Source organism: Brassica napus, chromosome C3 (assembly GCF_020379485.1).
Source record: "Brassica napus cultivar Da-Ae chromosome C3, Da-Ae, whole genome shotgun sequence".
Taxonomy (NCBI): domain Eukaryota; kingdom Viridiplantae; phylum Streptophyta; class Magnoliopsida; order Brassicales; family Brassicaceae; genus Brassica; species Brassica napus.
In genome coordinates this window covers 18,018,656-18,040,856 of record NC_063446.1, presented here as the reverse complement: position 1 = coordinate 18,040,856, position 22,201 = coordinate 18,018,656, and the positions used below count along the sequence as shown (strand labels likewise).

The 22,201-nt window shown below is 36.6% G+C and overlaps 4 protein-coding genes across 6 annotated transcripts; 2 read left to right on the top strand and 2 right to left on the bottom strand.

Moving 5' to 3' along the window:
* Window positions 1–6,351: 6,351 nt before the first annotated feature.
* On the top strand, window positions 6,352–7,750 carry LOC106389514 (protein CHAPERONE-LIKE PROTEIN OF POR1, chloroplastic). The gene is made up of 3 exons (XM_013829787.3): window positions 6,352–6,870; window positions 6,949–7,288; window positions 7,364–7,750. Exons 1-3 carry the CDS (start codon window positions 6,529–6,531, stop codon window positions 7,537–7,539), a joined length of 858 nt encoding a protein of 285 aa, XP_013685241.3. The 5' UTR covers window positions 6,352–6,528; the 3' UTR covers window positions 7,540–7,750.
* Window positions 7,751–7,823: 73 nt separating this feature from the next.
* LOC111204456 lies at window positions 7,824–10,846 on the bottom strand. Its single transcript, XM_048752852.1, is given in 1 exon segment — window positions 7,824–10,846. A coding segment is annotated over 1 exon segment (348 nt). The 5' UTR covers window positions 9,284–10,846; the 3' UTR covers window positions 7,824–8,935.
* A 10-nt stretch (window positions 10,847–10,856) lies between these two features.
* Window positions 10,857–19,632, top strand: LOC125574888. 3 transcript variants are annotated; one of them, XM_048752850.1, is made up of 9 exons: window positions 10,857–10,956; window positions 11,100–11,159; window positions 11,231–11,457; window positions 11,549–11,671; window positions 11,765–11,887; window positions 11,974–12,096; window positions 12,167–12,397; window positions 12,497–13,264; window positions 19,310–19,632. In XM_048752850.1, the coding sequence occupies exons 2-8, from the start codon at window positions 11,111–11,113 to the stop codon at window positions 13,235–13,237; spliced, it is 1,617 nt and encodes a 538-aa protein (XP_048608807.1). In that variant the 5' UTR covers window positions 10,857–10,956; window positions 11,100–11,110; the 3' UTR covers window positions 13,238–13,264; window positions 19,310–19,632. The 3 variants fall into 3 exon arrangements, with proteins under 3 accessions (XP_048608807.1, XP_048608805.1, XP_048608806.1); XM_048752849.1 differs by having other exon boundaries at window positions 10,939–10,962; XM_048752848.1 differs by having other exon boundaries at window positions 10,915–11,159.
* LOC106419913 lies at window positions 17,590–19,038 on the bottom strand. Its single transcript, XM_013860757.2, has one exon. It carries the CDS (start codon window positions 19,036–19,038, stop codon window positions 17,590–17,592), a length of 1,449 nt encoding a protein of 482 aa, XP_013716211.2.
* Window positions 19,633–22,201: the final 2,569 nt, after the last annotated feature.

Sequence of the window (22,201 nt, the reverse complement as noted above, 5' to 3'; positions counted from 1 at the left end):
TTTGCCCTTCAAGCGGTCCTCGTCGCCCTTCAATCGGTCCTCCTCGCTCTTCAAGCCTCACTCTTCAGTCATCATCGCCCTTCATGCCTCTCTCTTCAGTCCCCGTCGCCCTTCAAGCCTCTCTCTTCAGTCCTCGTCGCCTGTCAAGCTTCCCTGTCGCCCTTCAAGCTTCCTCATCGCCCTTCAAGCCTCCTCGTCTCTCCTCAGGCTTTCCTCATCGCCCATGAAGCTCCCATCATGTTCTCCTTCGTGTCCGTTGAGATTTTATGAAAAAAACATCCAAGATAAATTATCACTCATCATTAAAACGGGTTAAAATTCATAAAATATTTAATATTTTTATACAAAAATAAAGTTATTAACATAGGTTAATTTTTTTTATATCTACCACTATATGTTATCTTAAACATATATATTTTTATTAAATAAATAAATAAATAAAATTTTAAAAATGTATTAAATGCAAAATATATAAATTAAAGAAAAAAACATATTTTGGAAGAGGTTCTCTATTTGATTATTTTAAATTGTTATTTTATTGTACCTAACTTGAAAATATATTTGTAAATAATAAAAATAATAACAAAGTAAAATGTATTATACAAATCACTATATATTAATAATGCAGAATAATAAATATAAACAATAATATTATAGAGTTACACAATATATTACACTAAAATGAAAATTATATAGTTAAAGCACTTATAATAATATCAAATACATTTATAAAATGAAAAAATATCTGCACAGAAGTACGGGTCAAAATCTAGTATGAATGAAGATCCATGAACGCCTCTTTTTGTTTGACTTCTCTTTATAGTTATGTAAATATTATTTGCCAAATAGAAAACTTCTCGACTCTTGAAAACAAAATGATCAAAGCAAAAGATAACACAAAGCTCATGATTGAGTAATGTGACCAAAAGTAAGTTTATGTACTTTATTAAATATATTTGCGAGCAAAACATATATATATATATATATATATATATATATATATATATATTTTGTTTATACAGTAATGTCAAGATAATGTATACCCTATGTTTACTTATGCTAAACAAGTATACGATTATTGTACGAGTAACAAGTCCACAATTATAATTTGTGTTATCAAGTTTGCTTCTACCAAAGAGTGGAAAGGTATATAATTTACGTAAGTTTTTTAATTTAAATATTTTATAACATGCTAATATTTAATAAAATATGTAGGGGTTTACTCAATATCTAGCAGATTGAATTCAACTCATATTTTACGTAACCCCAGTTCAAAGCAAGGTACTCCAATATCTATGCTTTTGTTTCAGAATGAAGCGTTTGAAATTATATATTTATATTCAGAATCTATATAAACAGCAATATATTCTGTTAATTTTATGCATGGTAATTTAATAATCTATGTATTAATACTTTGGCAGTTTCCCTGATTATTCTCCCTGATTTTCTCTGGTTCTTACAAACTACAACAGTAGCCAATGGTCTGTCGGAGAGAAATTTTGGATCCGTTAGTTTTTGTAATGACCATCAATAAAAATCAAGGCCAAACTCTACAAAATGCTGTTAGTTTACATCTAGACCAGTGTTCTCTCACAGCCATATACACTGCACTTTCTAAAGTAAAATCGAATTTTGAATTAAAATTCCTAATAACGAATAAATAAGGCAAGCTACGGACAAAAATAATGAATGTTGTCCGCGAACAAGTTTTTAAAATATTCCATAGTCAGCAGGTATGCAAATTTAATAATAAAAATGTATGAAATAAATAAATTTAAATAAATAAATTGTTCCTGATATTTGCCTTTTCTATTAACAGATAAACAACACATACAGAGATAATGAATGTTGACTACAAACCGATATTCAACATATTTCGATAGTGGTGTTGTAAATTATATTTTTTCTATTCATTGAAATTTAGAAATAAATAAATAGTTTTTCCTATTTTATTCTGTACCATTGCTTATAAAATTCAATCATTTTCGTAGGTTTCTGTTGAATACTATTTTTTCTGTTATGAATAGTGTATTTTTATTTATAATTGTTATGGATTATATTCCAAATTTTTAATCATATATTTTTAATTATGTCACTGTTTTAAACAAAAACATAAAATACATGCCACCCAAAATATACGATTACAACATATACAGCAAATATATAACAAAATTTAACAAAGCTATGATATGAAAGCATTTCTTTCAAGATAGTCTGTCTCCTTCTGTAGTATCCGTTTGAATACGAGACAAAGGAATCTTTTTGACCTCAAATCCCCTACTGATAGGTGGCCTCGGACGGTCAACGTGGGTCGTTGGCTCCACCTTAAGAGCAGCAAGAAGAAAAGTCAGAAGAAAACCCGGGGGTAGTGAACAAATAGGTGGTCTTTCCGGAAATGTGAAAGAAATGTTTTTCCCTTGCATCTTGGTCACTTTTATTGATTATAGAAAAAAATATAAATTCTAAAATTAAATACAGATAATTTTTTTTATAATTTGGATAGGTTTTACGGCTGCGCAAAGATCCGGGTCAATCACCTAGTACAATTATTAATTGGGTTTGGTCCAGAAGTACATAGGAGATTAGGTTACGTGACTTTATTATATAAAGCTAAGATAATCTTTAGATGATTATAATCATCACAAACATAGCCATTGTATCCTAAGGCGAAAACTAAGAGATAAAAGGAATTAGCATCCTATATTGATATAGTTTGTGGATGTGCCGATACCTATATAAACACGACGTTTATAGTGCTAAAAACCTTAGTTCGTTTTGTTAATATCCACGTGTATTTGTATTTTGTAAGAACCAAACTAATACAATTAGGTCGATTAGGTTAAATTAGATTAAAAATAGTTTTATTTTAATTTGAAAGAATACATGTAACACAATATATCCATAAAATAAGTAACTAGACCAATCCAAATTATTTTATCTAAAATAAAAAATTTAACAAAAATTAATATATTATTATTTATCGTAATATTTTTTATTTTAATACATATAAATTATAGAATGACTGAACGTATAAATAAATCAATATGAAATTCTCAAATAATATTATGAAGATATTAACCAACTATTCATTAAGTTAATTTTTGTATAATTTATATATATGCATGAGGTTTCAAAAGACTTTTCTTGATATATTCATTTATGTAACTTTGAATCGATCAATAGTTTATATTTATTATTTGATTCTCAAAAAACATATATTGAATTATAGATACTCTTAATAAAATATATTTACAAAATTTAAGACAATAATCAAATTAAATGAAAATAACGAAATTAATCAAAATTTTAAATTATAGAACAAAATACTATGGTTGAATTAGAAAAGTAGATGTTATCTAATACATCCAAATAATAACCAAATAGACAATATATTATAAATTCATAATCATACGAATAATTAAAATAACATAATATTATTTAAAATAAATCATACATGTTAACGACAATATAAATTACAAATTATTTAAAATTCAAAAATAAAATATCAATAAATTATTAAAATATATTTATTTTATAAATATTTGTATCCGTACATGAGCACAGAAAAACCACCTAGTATAGTCATTAATTTCAATGTTTACACGAAATTATGACAATTGAATTCATACAAATTTGTAAATTGTTATATAAACCGGTATATATATATATATATTTTACAGTAAGAAAAAGATCAACAGAGCCCTAAATCAACGACAACAAGTTTGCAGCAGTTAATTCATCGACTTGGAATTTTTTGAGTCTCCGTAGGAGAAAACTAACCAGAAACCTTGTATTATTATTGGATTTGAGAGAGCATATTTTTATTTAAGTTTTTTATATTTAAGGTTTTTAAGAATTTAGTATGTAAATTTTGATATTAATAATATTTGTAAGAAGATTTAGCAATATTTATGAAACCTTTAATAATAATTTTTTTTTAATAAACATACTAAGTAATTGTATTGTTAAATAAAAGTTATTTTTAAATTTGAATTCCTTATTAAATTTTTTTAATAAAATTATGATCGAGTAAGTGTTTCAAAAAAAAAAAAATTATGATCGAGTATAGTCAAATTTATATGATAGCACTGATTAACATTACTATAAAATTAACTTCACGGAGTTATCTTCACCAATCACTAAATGAGTTGAATTATTTTATAAGTTTTTAATGTGACTTATATTATAAATTTATACTCTGTTTTAAAGATGATTTTTTTTTGTATTTTCACATTAAATTTTGATTAAAACATTTTTTTGTGTTACCTATTTGCAATAATACTAAATCAATAGATATTTGGTAAATCTAATAATTTTTTAAAGTTTACAATATACTATTGTTAATGAACTAAAAATACCTAAAACAGAGAAAATGTATCATTTTTGAAAAAAAAAATATTTAAAACTATAATTTTTTACATTTTATATACTTTTACATTTTTGAATATATAATTATTTTTATATTGTTTTATCATTTTTGAATATATAGTTATATTTATATACATTAAAATTTTAAAATAGTTTTTTTAAATAGTTTCAAAAAGCATTTTTGAATTTTAAAAAGAAAATTTGACAATTTTTTTGAAAAAATCGAGTAAATTATTTAAAAAATTAAAAAAATCGAATTAAAAAACATATAATTTGAAAAAAAAACTTTTTTATTATTTATCTATCCATAAAGCAATGGATAAAAATAGTCTTTTGCTTTGTTATAAAATCTCTTTTTGTTATTTTCTTCTTTGACTGCTCTTTTTGTAACAAAAACTTAAAAAAATTATTTAAAAGAATTGCCCAATTTTGTATGTATCACTATTATTATTTTTTAATTAAAAGGAAAAAAAATAAATAATCATGCTATATGATTTAAAAACAAATAAATTATATATTTACTTTACAAAAAAGAACGATAGAAAAGAGGTAATACAAATTCATGAAAATCTATACCTATCTAAAAAAGTTATGATCAAATTTCATAAGTCAATGTATATAAATTTTCACAATCTACAATGATTTTTTTTTTAAAAACTATGAATTCTTAAAATTCACAAACTCTATACAAATTCATCTCTCAATATGTTGCTAAAATTTTGCTTAGAGCATATAAAAATATTGTACCGGCACTGATACAGACCCCCCCCACACAGATCTTGTGGTACCTTCTTTGTGATTTGAACTTGTTGGTATAAGTGGCTTAATGAAGGCCAAAAATAGACACAAATCAACTGAAAACCAAATTTTGTAAATTTCTTCGTAAATTATTATTAGCAATTTCCCCTTAATCATGCACACATTTTCATACTGATGAACACAACACATCGAATATATAACCACATACATTCGATTTTCAAGAAGAGGATCTAGAGAAAAGAAACTGATGGCAAATCTCGCAAGTGGTGTCTCCTTTCTCGTTACACCATCTCTGCACGCACTTCCTATGTGCATACTGTCAACAACAACAACAAAATGGATCATCTAATGTCAAACCAGTGACTCTGATATTCTGAATCTCAAATGTTTGTATTTATGTGACTATGTCTTTACCTTCAAGCTACCGCTGCAAGAACAAGGAGACTCCATATTTGAATCCAAATCCTCGTCGTGACAAATCCTACACTGCACCATCTTCAAATCACCTTTATGCAGCTTCTCAAGTGTTTTCTTGTCCAGGATTCTACATTCCTCCTCGACGGATGCATTGCCTTGCAACAATATATATAAATTTTCACAATCCACAATGACTTTTTTAAATCTATGAAACTTTTAAAATTCACAAACTCCATATAGATTCATCTCCCAATATGTTGCTAAAATTTTGCTTAGGCCATATAAAAATATTGTAACGGCACTGATTCAGACCCCCACACACATCTTGCGGTACCTTCTTTGTGATTTAAACTTGTTGGTATAAGTGGCGGCTTGGCGCAATGACAAGGCCAAAAATAGACACAAATCAACTGAAAATGTAAATTTCTTCCTAAATTATTATTAGCAATTTCCGCTTAATCATGCACACATTTTTTTTTTTTTTTTTTGTCACAGTTCATGCACAAAATTTGTGTCTGATTAGATACAAGAAAGAAACACGCTATAAATGAAATAGAAAGACATCATGGACCACACAAGGTATATGCCAAAAAAAAAAAAAAAAAAAAGATTTTATCCATTTTACAAACTTATCAAAACAAAGAATGAAATTATTATTTATGTAGGTGAGTACAAATGTATATGCGGATTTCTTTGGCTTCCACGCTTCTAATTGTGTGTTGCAAAATTGGACCCGATTCGACACAAGATTGATGATGATTAATTAGTATCGAGAATTTATAAGCCTTTTTTTGAATTAAAAAAAAAAAAAAAAAGCTAAGAGAATTATATAGGTGCATCTACCGTCTGTCCGTTCCAATCCGACGGCTGTGGAACACGCCGTACAATTTAGACTCAATCTGACGGTGGAAAAAAACAGAAAAGATCGCACAATCCCTCAAATCTAATAGTTGTGTTGTGTGTGAAGCCGAAACGAACAGAGAAATGGCAGCCGCAGCTATCTCCGCCGGACCAAACCGCCTAATTAGCTCAGCATCCGATGTTCCTCTCCATCTCCTCACCGCCAAGCTCAATCCCCTCTGCTTTCCTTCTGGGAAGACTCAGCAGCTGTGGCGCTCCTCATCGATTCTCCTGCCTACGCGGCGGCGATGCGCGGCGCCGCCTAGAGCCAGTTATCGAGCTGACGATTCTCCGCCGTTCGACATGTCTGTGGAGGCGGCTCTGAAGGTACTCGGTGTCTCTGAAGGAGCTTCCTTCGACGAAATACTTCGTGCCAAGAAGTCGATTATTGCTTCCCGTAAGGACGACCCCAACGCCATCTCGCAGGTGACTACTCTCTTTCTCTCCAAAGTTCCCAAATTTGGAATTTTAGACCATCCCTATATGATCTATCCCATGTCTCAGGCGGAGGCTGCATATGACATGCTGCTGATGCAGAGCCTCAACCAACGCCGAGCAGGCAAAGTTGTGAGCAACAACATTCGCTACGCCGATGTTAAATCCACCAACTCTCTTGGCACAGGGAGGGTGTCTCAGTGGATGAAGAATCCACCTGTATCTGTTGATATGCCATCCACTAGCAATTTGGGAATTCAAGCCGGAGTTTATGGAGCGATGATGGTCTTGACTTACGTTAACGGCAGTTCCATAGACTCTTACGCTGGTGCTGATGTGCCAGGACTTATATTAGCCACCAGCTTTGGAGCTTCCCTCTACTTCATGACCAAAAGAAACGTCAAGCTAGGTAAGTACCTTCTTCTTCTATTTAACTCACCTCTCTCATGCATCTTTCAATTTGGTTTGGTTTGGTTTGCTGCAGGGAAAGCAGCTGCATTAACCGCAGGAGGACTAGTGGTAGGTGCAGTGGTGGGATCGACCGTTGAGAACTTGCTCCATGTTGATGTGATCCCCTTTTTGGGTATCCACTCCCCGGCCGCTGTCGTGAGTGAATTTATAGTCTTCTCTCAGTTCCTTGTCTCTCTATGCTTAAGGTAGAACTACTTTAGACATTGGCTTTAGCTCAAACCCTGTGACATTGGTATATGCCCTCTCCCTTTATATGTATTTTGTACAGAAACACCCAAAGCAAACAACACCTCATCGTTTCCTTGGAAATTTGAAGTCTCTATTGTGTAAAACCAAATCAAAGAGCAGAGTTGTAAAAATTAACAAACAGAGACAAAGAAAGTAACTACTCTGGTGATCATTCTTTTCCACACTTCACACCTACGAACACAGTTAACAAACAAAACTAGCTGTTGCTCTTTGCTTCGTTCCCATGCAATAATCAATACAGCCCTGTCACCGATACAGCAGGCTCTGGCTCACCTCGCAAGGTTTGTATAGAAGAAAACAACAATTAGGTACTGTTATGTCGTCGGGAATCCCTCGGCCAATCTTTTTGAGATCTCTCGCTTTTCTGGTAGCACAGTTTTTAGCAGCCGCTTTGAAATTCCTTGTCCTCCCATTGACATCCCAATTGTGTAATATGCATCCGTGTGTGCTATGATCTTTTGAAAGCTACAATTGAGTCGCATATTAGTTATCTTACAAGGGGACTTGCAAGACGATTATTGGCATTCTCAACAATCATATTCTCCACGTTGGTGCTTATAAGGCAGCTGATATATTGGCTCAGGAGATCATTTCTAGCAACAACCTCTCATGTCCACGTGTATGTTCACCTGACAATAGTAGTTTGCCATCTAATATTCAGTTTTTGAAAAAAAAAAAAAGAATTTACCAAGTCATAAATAAATAAAAAATTATACAAAGTGCAAAAAAAAGAATTTTTTTTAACATTGTTAACACTATCACCAAAATACTAAACCTTAAATCTTAAACACTGCCCTAAATACTACGCTAAATCCTAAACCTTAAATATTTGGGTAAACCATAAACACTTGGGTCTATTCTAAATCTAGGTTTAGGGTCTAGGATTTAGATTTTTTTCTGCGGTGTTTAGGATTTAATATTTAGTGTTTATGGTTTAGGATTAAGGTTTTATCCAAGAGTTTAGAATTTAGTGTTTAAGATTTAATTATTGTTCTGCTGACGGTTTAAACAATGTTAAAAAAAAATTTGGTAGCTACTACTATTTTTTATTTATTTTTATTTATTTTAAAAACGTAATATGAATTTTCATTATTTTGTTTCTTTTTAAAAAAAAATTAATATGGGATGACAAACTATTATTAGTCAGTGAACCTATGTATTCCCAAGAAAAATTCTTTGAGTAATGTATTGCCAAAAAATCCCATTTCTTACATATATTTTGGTAAAATTGGGTCATTAAAAGTAATTCATTCAAACTTTATTCATATCAATCAACAAAATTTCTCTTTTTTCATATAAGATTAAACATATATGTTCTAGGGAAAAAAAGATAAATTCATCCGCCTGTTTTGAAGATTTTTCTCTGCCTAAGGAATCTAGCAATCAGAGGTGCCTGCGTGGTCGTGATGTGAACCATGATCGGAAAGGGCCCCTTATGGCACAGAAGCGACAGAGCTAGGGCTCCTCCGGCAGATTTCGCCAGCTGTTTGCTCTTGTCATCGGTCCAAGCCAAGACTTGGTCATCCGGATTAGATCAAGTCAAGGGTTAGTGGTTTTCGAAAACCACGGCATTGTTCTTGATGGCAATGTAGAATCTACTGATCGAAACGCCGGAGACAAAAAAATGGACCCCCAGCGCTACTTTCCCGTACATCTTCACAATCTCCTTGAGCCGACTTGCCATCAGTGATATGCATATCACAGAGAAGTGTGTTCTATTTAGGGTTTATCTTTCAAACCCTCCTCATGTGGCCCATTTTTTCAAATGACCATTACTGAGCCTAATCTTGCTCATTTAAAAGTATGTTACCATCTAAACAATCTCTATTTAAACAATCTCTGTAATACTATTCGAGAATTTATTTTTTAAATGTCGCGTTCAGATAAATTTTCACAATGGCCAATTACGTAGATATCCTTAATGAATATTACTTTTGTATATAAACAAATTATTATTTTGAAAATAGAAAATAACTGACAAAATAAATAAAAATTTTTTATTTTCTTTCATTAATATCCTTTTAACTATATTTTCTTAAATATTTCTTCTTTTTTAGTCTTATTTTCTTAATTAATTGCTTTCTTCCTACTTTATTTTGAAAATATTTTTGTATTATTATTTGAAAAGTATTTATATGTGTAGTACTTTAACTAAATTTCAAGAGTCTTATTATATCTTTAACCACATGAGTTCATTTTCTAAATAGTATGATTTAATTAATATAATAAATTTTCTATGATATTATTTGAGAAATTACTTTATTATGTGTCGCGCTTAAGTTAACTTTTGCAATAGTCAAGTACGTAAATATCCTTAATGAATTGAAATTATTATACTAATTGCCACTATTATTTTTTTCTTTTTAAACGTACTTTTAAAATAAAGAAATAGAAAATAAATTAAAATATGAATATCTTATTTTCTTACATTAATAACCTTTTAATCTCATTTCTTAATTTTTATTTCGTTTTAGTCCTATTTTATTAATTAATTACTTTCTTCAATTCTGATTTGAAATCACTTTTCTTTTAATAAATATTTTTTTGAACATAAAAAATAGAAAATAACTTAAAATAAAAAATCTTATTTTATTTCATTACTAACCTTTTAATCTCATTTTCCTGACTATTACTTCTTTTTAATCTCCTTTTCTTAGTTATTTACTTTCTTTCAATTTTTATTTGAAAATATTATATGTATTATGTGAAAATTATTTATATGTACAGTACTTTAACTAAATTTTACTAGTCTATTTATATCTTTACTAACTGAGTTCATTCTCTAAGTAGTATGATTTAATAAAATATAATTAATTATAAAGAAATGGAACCGAAATCAAACTTAAACTCTCTCGATTCCTAAATGGGCCAAAATCTCTTTACCCGAAAGACTTAAAACTGATCGGTTCCAACCCAAAACTGATCTGGATTTACCAATTTCCATGTCTATCTAAGATGAAGAATTAAACCAAAAGTAGTTGTCGTTTAATTTGGAGAAATAAATGTAATTCAATATATAAAAACTTATAATCAAACCGATCCAAAATTTTATACTAAAATAACTACAATATTGTTATTTAAAATAATCATATATTTAATTTTACACATATAAATTAGAATAGTTTATAATTTAATAAAAATTGAACCCAAATACCAACTAATTATTGTGAGTTATTTATTGGTAAATATTAATTCCCGCGCTCACAATCACCTAGCAATAATTAATAAAAATGTGCAGGCAAAGAAGTGGTTGGTAACGAATACGATAGAGGAATAATTGATGCGTTCGGTCGTGTATGTTTAATAATCTGTGAATCAGAATTTTCAAAAAGAAGGGGTGTTGCCAGAACTGACCAAGTCAGTGTGAGGGGCTGCTACAGTTGGATAGACATCAATTTAATATTTATGTCGTCTGATTGTTTTTGTCAGCTTATTAAATAGAGATTTTAAGCCCATGTAGAGATTTTAAGCTCTCTCTCTATGTGTTCTCTTGATCACAGGAACTCCGAGGATGGATTTCTACAATTCAAATAGAGAGAACAAGTATGTCAAAAGAGCAGGTCAGTTTTCTTTCTTTCTTAGTTTAGATAGATGTCTGGCAACAAACACTCAAGTGTTAGTGTGTGTCCAGGATTCTTGGGTCACAAAAGTGCTAGCAAGAGCAACCCCTCCAGCCCTCCTCATCCCACCGAGGCTCTTTCATCTCCGCCGGTGACTCGCTTCGGCATAAAAAGATCAGAATCAGAGTACGCCTTCCCAGTCTCTGATGACCATACCACTCACTGGAAACAACAACAGCATGCTTCTGAACGTGTCCCTAATTCCGGCCATCGGCCTCCTGTCTACAGACACAGCACGGTACAACTACTAATACCACTACTCTTTAATGTGTTTGATTTACACTTTTCTTTCACTTGTCATGGTTTGATCCTTTGTTTCAAAACTCCAGCCCGATCGTCCTAGAGAGAATGGTAAAGAAAGAGGGGAAGACATCTCTTATGAACCTGATGCTGATGTGACCCCAAGGAGCAACGCTTCTATGAGCCCCTTTCGATCTTCCAGAACCCGCACGGTACTCACTCGTTTATGCTCTCTTTTGCATTCTTCCCTATATGAGAAGTAACTGAACTACAACGTTGGGGGTTGTCTGGTCTGTGATTTGCAGCCTGATCGCCGTAGGAGGTCTACCGACTTTAGCAGAGAGCTCTATGAGAGAATGTATGAGGCACAGGCCAATGTGAGCCCCTTTCACCCCTCCAGAAGCCGCTCTCCAGCTCCCTACAACATGGTACTGATCCTGGATCTCGTGTGTTTAACATTCTTCTTCTTCCCAATCAGAACCAAAATTAGTTGTTGTTCTCTTTGTGATTGCAGCATGATGGAGGGAGAGACTACAGCAGAGAAAGGTATGGGGCAGAGGGACATGTGACTTCACGGAAGAGCGCTCCTCCAAGTCCATTTCATCCATCCCAAAGTCCGCCACACGCAAGAACAATGGTAGGTACACCAAACTCTTTTAAGTCCTTGTTACTTAAAACTCAATTCTCTGATTTTTCTCTTCTTGCAGCCTGTGAGATACCAGAAAGGGAAAGATCATTTTGAGGGGATGTACGAGGCGGATGGAGAAGATGTTACACCGGGTAACAGCCCACCCATGAGTCCTGTTCATGGAGCCACAAGCCGGTTTCCACCACCACCATTCTACTCTTCCAGCGAGGACGAAGACAACCATTCCACCTACCTCTTTCCAGAGATTGCAACTGGACATCGTTCCAGGGGCGTCTCAGGAAGCAACACGGTGCGATTTTCCTCCTGAAAATCTGTTGAATACCTCCAAAGTAAGGTGTATGAAATAAAACGCTCAAATGCCAAATAACGATTTCTTTCCGTTGTACAGCCGGTTCACTACAAATACCAGATCACTGCGACCGAAACCTACGAGCAAGACATGCAGTTTGAGCCGCCCGAGCTGCCAGACGAGGCTGAAAGCTTCACTATGCAGGAGATCACCAAAATGCGAGGAATTGATAGCAGCTACAAGGCAGGAAAGGAAGAGACACAGTTGGTGATCTCCGAGGCTTACGTCTCCGTGGCGAGTTACAAGGTGCGGAAGAGTGTCTCCGCCACGCTCCAGACCATTCTGGACAAACAAGGAGATATCGCCGCATCCTCAAAGCTGCAATCCAGTTCAACAAGGTCGTTTTACCTGGAATCCCTGGCCACAGCAGTGATGGAGCTGAAATCAACGGCACTGAGAGATCTGAGGAAGGCACGTGTGGCGGAGATCGAGGCGGTGGTGAAGGACATGGACTCGGTTAAAATTGACGTCTCTTGGCTCAAAAGAGCAGTCAAAGAACTGGCCGAGGCGGTGGATTGCTTCGGGCTGTACGACTCTGCTAAGATGGAGAAAGAAGAGTGCAATAGGGGCATGAGAGAGGGGAAGCTAGAGATGGAGGAGCTGAGGGAGGAGTTGAGGAGGAGGGAGAAGGAAACAAAGGAATGCAGAGAGAGGGTGACGGAGATGGCGGGTAGGCTGGGGAAGCTAGAGATGAAGGATTCGAGGGTGACAAAGAATCTGGAGCTGTTCCAGAGCAAGGTCCGTAAATTCGACGGCGAATATGTCCTTGCAGAGATCTAAAGATACCACACCAATGTTTCTTTCTACATTTTTTTTTATTAAGTCATCTGTTAGATTATATTGAACTTTAAACATTGTTTCCAAACCATTACAAGGCTATCACCCCAGCCCACAAAAAACCCCCACAATCATCAAACCAACCCCTGATTATGAGTCTACGACTAATACACATTCCGTCGCCATACCTATACCAAAAAGAATTCAAAAGACTACTCATAGCCACTAAACAGAGGATTAGACTTCCTCATTCTCAAAGCAATTAAGCAACCATATAGGAGGACCTGCCGCTACATATGATTGTAGCTGACCACCTTTAGTCACACTCTTAGCAATGAGGAGAGCTCCTCTGTTGTTAGCTCTTTTTTCCTGCACTAGTCTCCACCACTCTATTCTTCCCAACTTACTTCTGATAAGTATATTTTCTCCTTTGAAATTTGGCCATGCCTTCGGTCTCAGTATCATCCGAGTTAAATCCACATCATCAATAGCAAAAATCACCCTGTTGCAACGGTGCGCCGTAATGCATTCAACAGACCAAACCAAAGCTTCCAACTTCACTTCACGCAAACTTCCAATCTGTGAAAAGGCTCTTCTGCTATGTAACATGACCTTCCCTTTTTCATCCCTTAGAACCCAAGCACCACCTCCTCTTCTCTCATCTTTCATCCAGTCGACTCCAATATTACACTTGAGCCAGCCCTTTGGTGGTGGAGACCATTTCTTTAACTGCTCCACACTATCTTCATTTTCTTCCTTCTCCACATTCCGTTCATTGATCTGCGCCAAAGTCCACATCTCTGATTCCATAAAAGTTTTTTCTACTAACTCCATCAACCCAGTTTGTTTGCCTTCAAAAAGCAGGTTATTCCGGTTCTTCCAAAGAAACCACACTAACCAAGGAACAGCATCTAGAATCTTTGGAGCGATCAGTTTGTTGAACCCCAGTGACATCAAGTAGTGGAGATTGGAGTAATGTGATGTTGCATCGAAACCATCCCGAGGACATGGAACATTAGCCAGTGCCCACACCTGCCTAGCAATCGGGCATGTGAATAATATATGGTTAATTGATTCTCCATGAAAGCCACAGGCTTGACAACATGGATCCATCTTAATACCCCTTGTAACCAAAAGTTCTCCCACCGATATGGCATTACTTAGAGCTCTCCACACGAAAGTTCTGATCTTTGGGGGAGCCTTCAACTTCCACGCTGCATTCTTCAGATCATTGAGGGATGGTAAGGCTTTGGCTTCTCTGATTTCGTCACTCCTCGCCACTCTAGTCTTCAACCAATAACCAGACTTGACGGAATAACCTCCATGTTTATTGTAATGCCAAACCCAAAAGTCTTCCTCCTCAAAAATCGGTTTCATTTCCAAGATCCTCCTCACGTCCTCTTCATAGAATAAATCATGGAGAATGTTTAAGTTCCAACACCTGTTCTCCTTGTCTAACAGCTTGTCAACACACAGGAGAAGATCAACAAAGATATTTTTCATTAAAGGCCTTCTAGGTATGTCGTCCTCGATCCAAGCATCCACCCAAACAGAAATCGTATTGCCATTACCCAGCTTCTTTTTAATACCCAACACCAGCAATTCCTTCCCCCACTGGATGCTACGCCACGCATAAGATGGTCTTGGACCGTTGTTTGCTGAGAGGAAATCAGAATTAGGAAAATATCTACTTTGGAATACTCTAGCAAACAGGGCTCCAGGATCATTGAGGATACGCCAAGCCTGTTTGGCTAACAAGGCTTGATTGAAGCTCTGAATATCCTTGAACCCTAGACCTCCTAGTTCCTTAGCCATAGATAACTTCGACCAGCTCAGCCAATGCATCTTTCTTTTATGTTCTAGTGAGTTCCACCAAAAATCTGCCATCGCCTTAGTCAAATTTTCGCACGACTTTTTGGTCAACTTGAAACAGGACATGGCGTAGATTGGCATAGCCATAGCCACCGCTTTGATCAGTACCTCTTTACCACCAAGGGACAGGAGCTTAACAAAATATCCAGACAGTCGATCCTTGAGTTTGTCATAAATGTAAGCAAGCATTTCAGTTTTGGATCCACTGAAACACTCCGGCAATCCCAAGTATGACCCTGATCCACCTTCTTTTAAAATACCCGTCACTCCTTTGAGAACCTCTTTCAGGTCGTCTGGGACCTTGGCTCCGAAAGTTATCGCAGATTTGGCCAGATTCACTTGCTGTCCAGTGGCCTTTTCATAAACCTTCAAGATTCTCATCAATTCACTCGCCTGAGTCACATCAGCCTTGCAGATCAATAAACTGTCATCAGCGAAGAGCATGTGATGGATCATTGGTCCTTGATCTGCGAAGCTAATACCCTGAAGCTTATTGTTATTCACAGACATCTCCAACATGTGTATTAAGCCTTCAGTACACAGAATGAAAAGGAATGGAGATAGAGGATCTCCTTGCCTCAGCCCTCTCTCTGGATGAATACTCCCAAAAGCTTGATCATTGATGAGAGTGGAGAAGGTCACCGTCGATACACAGAACATAACTCTGTCAACCCAAGCCTCCACAAAACCCATAGCTCGAAGAAGGGCTCTGAGATATCCCCACTCAACTCTATCATACGCCTTGGACATGTCGGATTTAATTGCCATGAAATCTTTGGAGATCTTTTCATTTGTCCTTAAGGCATGTACCATCTCATGTGCTATGAGGATGTTATCCGTAATCAATCTCTCTTCGACGAAGGCCGATTGAGTAGGCGATACAAGATCAGGAAGTAAGGGCTTTAATCTGCTCACCATAATCTTGGAAATGATTTTGTATAACACAGAACAAAGGCTGATGGGTCGGAGATCAGACATCAAGATTGGATCCACTATCTTGGGTAACAGACACAAATGAGTGTAGTTCCATTCTCTTGGGAATTCTCCATGGACAAAGAAATTCTTGACCTCTTCTGTGACTTGTTTGCCAACAGTTCCCCAATATTTCTGAAAAAATAACCCTGACATACCGTCTGGCCCAGGTGCACTTCCCGGCTTGATGGAGAAAACAGCATCCCTGACTTCTTCATTAGTGACCTCTCTGGTCAGCAAATCATTCATGGTGGCAGTGACTTTGGCGTTGAAACCTTCAAACATCTGGTCAAAGTTCCCATCACTTCCTGTTTTAAAGAGATTGTTGAAGTAGTCGGTGGCCACCTGAGCTTTGGCTGCCTCAGAAAATTGCATTTGTCCTTTCTCATCCATTAGCTTCAGAATTCTCTTTCTGGTCCTGGTGGCTTTGACCGAGGAGTGATAGTATTTAGTGTTAAGATCTCCCTTAACAGCCCATTTATCTTTACATCTTTGTCTCCAATATTTCTCCTCTTCCTTATATGCTTTGATCAGCTCAGACTTGAGATAATTAACCCTCACACCTGAGGGGAAATTGGATGACTGCTCCGCTTCTAGCGCAATCTGCAGTTGCACTATCTTATCTCTGGAGTTGATATTTGACTTCTTTTTCCAACTACTGAGTGATTTCCGGCATCTTTTCAACCTTTCTGATACAGAAGATCCAAAGAAATGGTGGTTTGTCAACCAAGCCTTTTTGATTTCCTCTTTTACTCCTGGCTTGTTGAGAAATCTTCCATCAAACTTGAAACTTCCCCTGTAGGAGTCCGAGGAAGCCACGAGCTTGACCAATACGGGTCTGTGATCTGATCCTCTCTTGTCTAAGAAACTCTGATTTGACGCAGGGAAAAGCTTGGACCAGTTTTTGTTACCAAAACATCTGTCCAGCCTACATTGGATCCATTTTAGGCACCTCAGGCCGCCCCACGTCAGGTTGTTACCGTAAGCTTGCAGCTCAGACATTTCACACACAGACAGCATGTCATTGAAAGGTTGGAAAGTCTTCTCACCTCTTCTCGGACCCCCGAGCTTCTCACTGTTGTTTCTGATATCATTGAAATCCCCAATTAAACACCATGCTTCTTTTCGATGAGCTCCAATCCGAGACAGTCTTTCCCATAGTCTTGGTCTGTTTTTCTTGACTGGTTCCCCATATATACAAGATACAAAGAAAACATCCTTCCCCATCTGTACACTAAAGTCAACTAGATGCTTATCCACATACTTGAAAGAAATATTTACAGATTGCTTCCAAAGAAGAGCCAACCCACCACTGTATCCCACCGGATTTACAGTCATTAGCCTATCATAACCCAAGCGATCCTGAAGATCCACTAACTCATCTCGCCCTTGCTTCGTTTCCATAAGAAATAAAATATCAGGGAAATGTTCTTTCCGCATCTCCCTTAGGCGCGGAATCACCAAGTCTTGTGCACGGCCCAAGCCCTGGCAATTCCAACTCAAAATGGCCATTAAATATTGGACGGTCCCTCATTTGGGACCACCAATGGTTTCTTAAACCTTGCAGAGCTTTGAGATGGCTCGACATCATCATTCGCCTTCCTTTTTGTTTCTGTTGTAACACCTTCTCCCACCTTCTTTCCGGGTTTCACTGAGCTCTTCGCAATTCCTTTCCCATTAGCCTTCCTTGTGAAGGTGCCTGGTCTTCGTCTCTTATAGGTTCTCTTCAGGGCAGCTCCGGAAACAGTAGGTTCATGGAACCCAATGTTATAACCCGTTGAGCTTTCCTGAGAACCGGTTGCTTGAACAGGCTTCCCACCCTCAGATAACAGAAACGGCTGGCTGATAACCTTTCCAGATTGGAGAACTTTGTTACCGGCTGAGATTGCCCCCGCCATCAACTTTTCACCCACTGGGCATTTATCTTCCTTGGCCTTGAAGTCGAAGACCACTCCTTTTCCTTTGTCTAGATCCTTCGATATTATTGGAGGAGCCTCCAACCTCAAAATTGTTTTCTGCCTGATAGAGTCATCTTCCAAATCTTTGAGAGACTTCTTCACTCTTTCTTCACGTGCAAGCTTCTCCTGACCAGAAGCAGCAGTAATGTAAAGTCTCATATCTTCCAACACTTCCGCAGCTATTTTTGGTTTTCCGGTCAGAGGATCCTTTCCCAAAAGCTTATCCGGAATAAGTCCAAACAGTGGGTCATCAACCTCCATCGTTGGGGTAACCTGAGCGTAGGTGCTTTTGTTCACAGCAGGCGCTGTACCATCAACTTGCAACTTCTTTGCTCTCTCAATGGGGCACATAGACTGTTCATGAGTTAGTCGTTGGCAAGTGTAACATCTCTTCTGCAACCGCTCATAATCATATTTGATGTTGACCTCTTCTCCTCCTGGAATTGTTATCTTCTTTGCTCTTCTAAGAGGTTTTGAGACATCAAACTTGACCAGTACCCGCACATAATCCTTTGTCTGAGCCTTCTCCGGGTCATATGGCACTTCAATCACCTCTCCAGCAAACTGCCCAAAGTCATGAATCGCTTCTGGAGTATAGTGGTTCACCGGTATGTTTCTCATTTGGACCCAGACAAACAGATACTTGAGATAATCTTCCGGCGGTTTCGCGACCCATCTATCCAACACAATCGACCATGAGTTGCTGGTATGCGGTCCTCTGTTCATCACATCAATCAAATCCCGCTCATACTTAAAGATGAACTGAAATCGATCTTTGGAGAGAGCCACTCCCTTAACTCTGTCATACAATTGCCACTTCCTTGGCATATCCAGTATCAAATCAGACATCTTTTGACACTGAGGATTTAGTAGTCTTCCAATGAGACTGAGGGAATTCCTCTCGGTAGAATAATACTCTGGTTTATCAGGTAGCACATATGGTTCTTCATCTTCCTCCAGCGTCATCTCCAACAAAGCTTTGTCGATGTCTGATGCTGTCATACTTCTTCACTTTCTTTACTGGCTTCGATCTTTCGCTTGAAATCACTTTGTTACCAAACACTCAGAACTTGTTGAAATCTCTTTTGGATAAGAACCCTAGAATAGACGTCTGCGATTGAAGGGTGGGGAAAATATCTTTTAAACGAACGGATAGGATGCGAGAGGGGAAAAAAATCCCAGCCAAATGCCCGACCTCGGGATTCTAAACGAGAGCGTTTTGTTTTGGAAAAATCAAGTTGTTATTATTAGTCTCTTGAATGTTTCTTTCTACATCCAACGGGCAAATTTACTAAATTAAAAAATAATCATTAAAAGTTCGGTATTGTTCTAAATCAATTGGTGGATGTCAATAACCGGTACGGTCCATAACCGGCCCATATACTCAGAGAGAGACGGTCCAACCCTAGAGAGAAAGAGGCGGCGGCGAGATTTGGACAGGAGAAATAAGCGGCTACAACTTGTCTATTTACTAATTCGTTTATGTTTATGATTTGTAATCTTTCCTATTATTGTATTTCCATTTATCTCTCTTGTAACCCATATATAAAGAGAACACTTATTCATTAATAATATACAGAAACTTACAGTTCTAAATCCTTAAGTTTACAACACGTTATCAGCACGATGGCCTCTAACACCCTGAGCTTAAAACCAAATCGCTAAAACCCTAAAACCCTAAATGAAAAGGAATCTGCCTCGGAACTTCGAAGAGGCCGTTCTCCCAAACCGTGAGGACCCAGAAAACGATCAAGATATCAAATTGAAGCCCTGGCCTAGACGAATCAGTCAGTGCAAACCGCTTGTCGATCTGACCACCGACGCGCCCTCACGCACAAATACATTGCGCGCCGATTTGCTTTGGAACCCTAATCCGAACCCGACGATACCGACAAACCCTAATCCGTTCGCGACTCCGTTCCAGCTCGCGTCCAAGACAGCTCGTGTACAGCTCGCGTCCCGATCGTGTCTAAGCTCGAGGTTCATTCTTGTTGGTCCGGTTTCTACAAACAACTAAACTAAAGGTATTTCGAATTCTAAGAACATAACGAATCGAATTTGGTTGATTGTAAAGAATGAAACCCTAAAATATAATCTCTAAGATGAAAGCCATAGGATAATAGATCAATCCCTAAGCGAGTAAATGGAAGCTCTATAAGTTCGATCCCCAAACCCTAAAAATCGAGATTGATCCATTGATCAATTAAAATCAGAACCTTAAAGGTTTTGAATCTCAAATCAAATCCCTTTGATCTAAGATCAAATTTTCGAAATCCCTAAACCCTAATTCGAAAACTATTGATTAAACTGATTGATTGATTGATTGAGATTGAATTTGATCATCCTAAAATTGAAATTGCTTGTTAATAAAATCGAAACCCTGAAACCCTAATTCTGAAAATCGATTTTGATTGTTTGAAATTGAACATTAATTGGTTGATTTGATCACCTAGAACTATTGTTAGGATTGTTCAAACTCGAATCTGATTGTTTGGCTTGTTTAAACTAAAACCCTAATGACCTAGTTTAGATTATTTTAAAATCGAAATCTGAAACTACATATTAGGTTAAACTGTTCTAGACTTGATCATACTCGTGGCCGTATGGCCTTGTTGCATTCATACCATAACTTAATCACATTGATTGATTGCAATTACACTTAGAACTTATTCTAGGAATGGTGTTGAATTGAATCAAATAGCCGTGTGGCTTGATCTTTGCTTGGCCGATAGGTTTGCTTGTTTTGATTGCATCATGAACTGATAGAAATAAACCATGTTAGGATTGCAATTACACGACAAACTAAATGCATAAAAACGAACTAGTTTGCATCCATGGCCGTGCGGCTTGCTCATTGGCCGTAAGGCATAGATCTTGGCTGTGAAGGCTTGTTTGATTGTTTGACCATAAAACCCTAATCGTTTAAACATTAAAAACTATTCCTAAAAGATCTAAAAATATTAATCTATAACTTCAGATGTCGAAAATCAACAACCTTGATTTCGCTGCCCTAAATCTATCTGGAGACAATTACCTTCAGTGGGCGCTCGATGCAATATCATCCTGAAATCCAAGGGACTCGGTGAGTGTATCACCGAGAACAATAATGCCAATGAAAAAGATCGTTACAGGGCCATCTTGATCATTCGTCATCATCTAGCCGAGAGTCTCAATGATCAATACCTAACCTTTGAGAATCCACTAGATCTTTAGAATGAATTGAAATCGAGATATGATCACCAGAGAACGGTGATCTTACCAAAAGCTCGGTTTGATTGGACGAATCTGAGGATCCAAGACTATAAGTCTGTGGACGAATATAACTCTGCACTGTTTAAGATTGTTTCTAAAATGAAACTGTGTGGTGAAAGTATTACGGAACAGGATATACTTGAGAAAAACTTTTCCACTTTCCATGCAAGCAATGTGCTGTTACAACAACAGTACCGAGAGAAAGGTTTCAAATCCTATGCTAATCTTATTTCTTGTCTCTTGCTCGCTGCGCAGAACAATGAATTACTAATGAGAAACAGTCAGATGAGACCACTTGGATAAGTTCCACTACCTGATGTAAACACTACAGAGGACAATAAAGAGTCCAACCACGTCCAAGGAAACAGACAGGATGGCCGTGGTCGAGATAAATCGAACGGACGTTGCCGCAGTCGAAGATCTTTTGGCCGCGGGCGAGGAAATGGTCGAGACTATGGACGGGACCGTGGCTCATTTGGACGAGGCCATGGTCGTGGCCGTGGATCTTCTTTCAAACCCCAACACTCGACTAAATCAGAGAAATACGTGTGCCATAGATGTGGAATGAGCAATCATTGGGCTAAGACTTGTAGGACTCCCAAGCATCTAGTTGACCTCTATCAAGAGAGCTTGAAAGGGAAGAATCCTGAAGCCCATATGACTTACCAAGATGATGAAAACGACTTCAATCATGAGAAGGACGATCTTATGGATTATGAAACTTCAGATTGTCTAAAAAACTGAAGATTGATTTCGACATTTGTAATCTAAATTCTATGACATTTGTAATCTAAATTCTATGTTCTTTGTTTTGATGTTTTTCATTTCTATGAACTTGTTTTATTAAAACTTAATAAAAGGAATGAATGATTTTTGAAAACGCCAATATGATTTGCGGGTATGGTACACATTA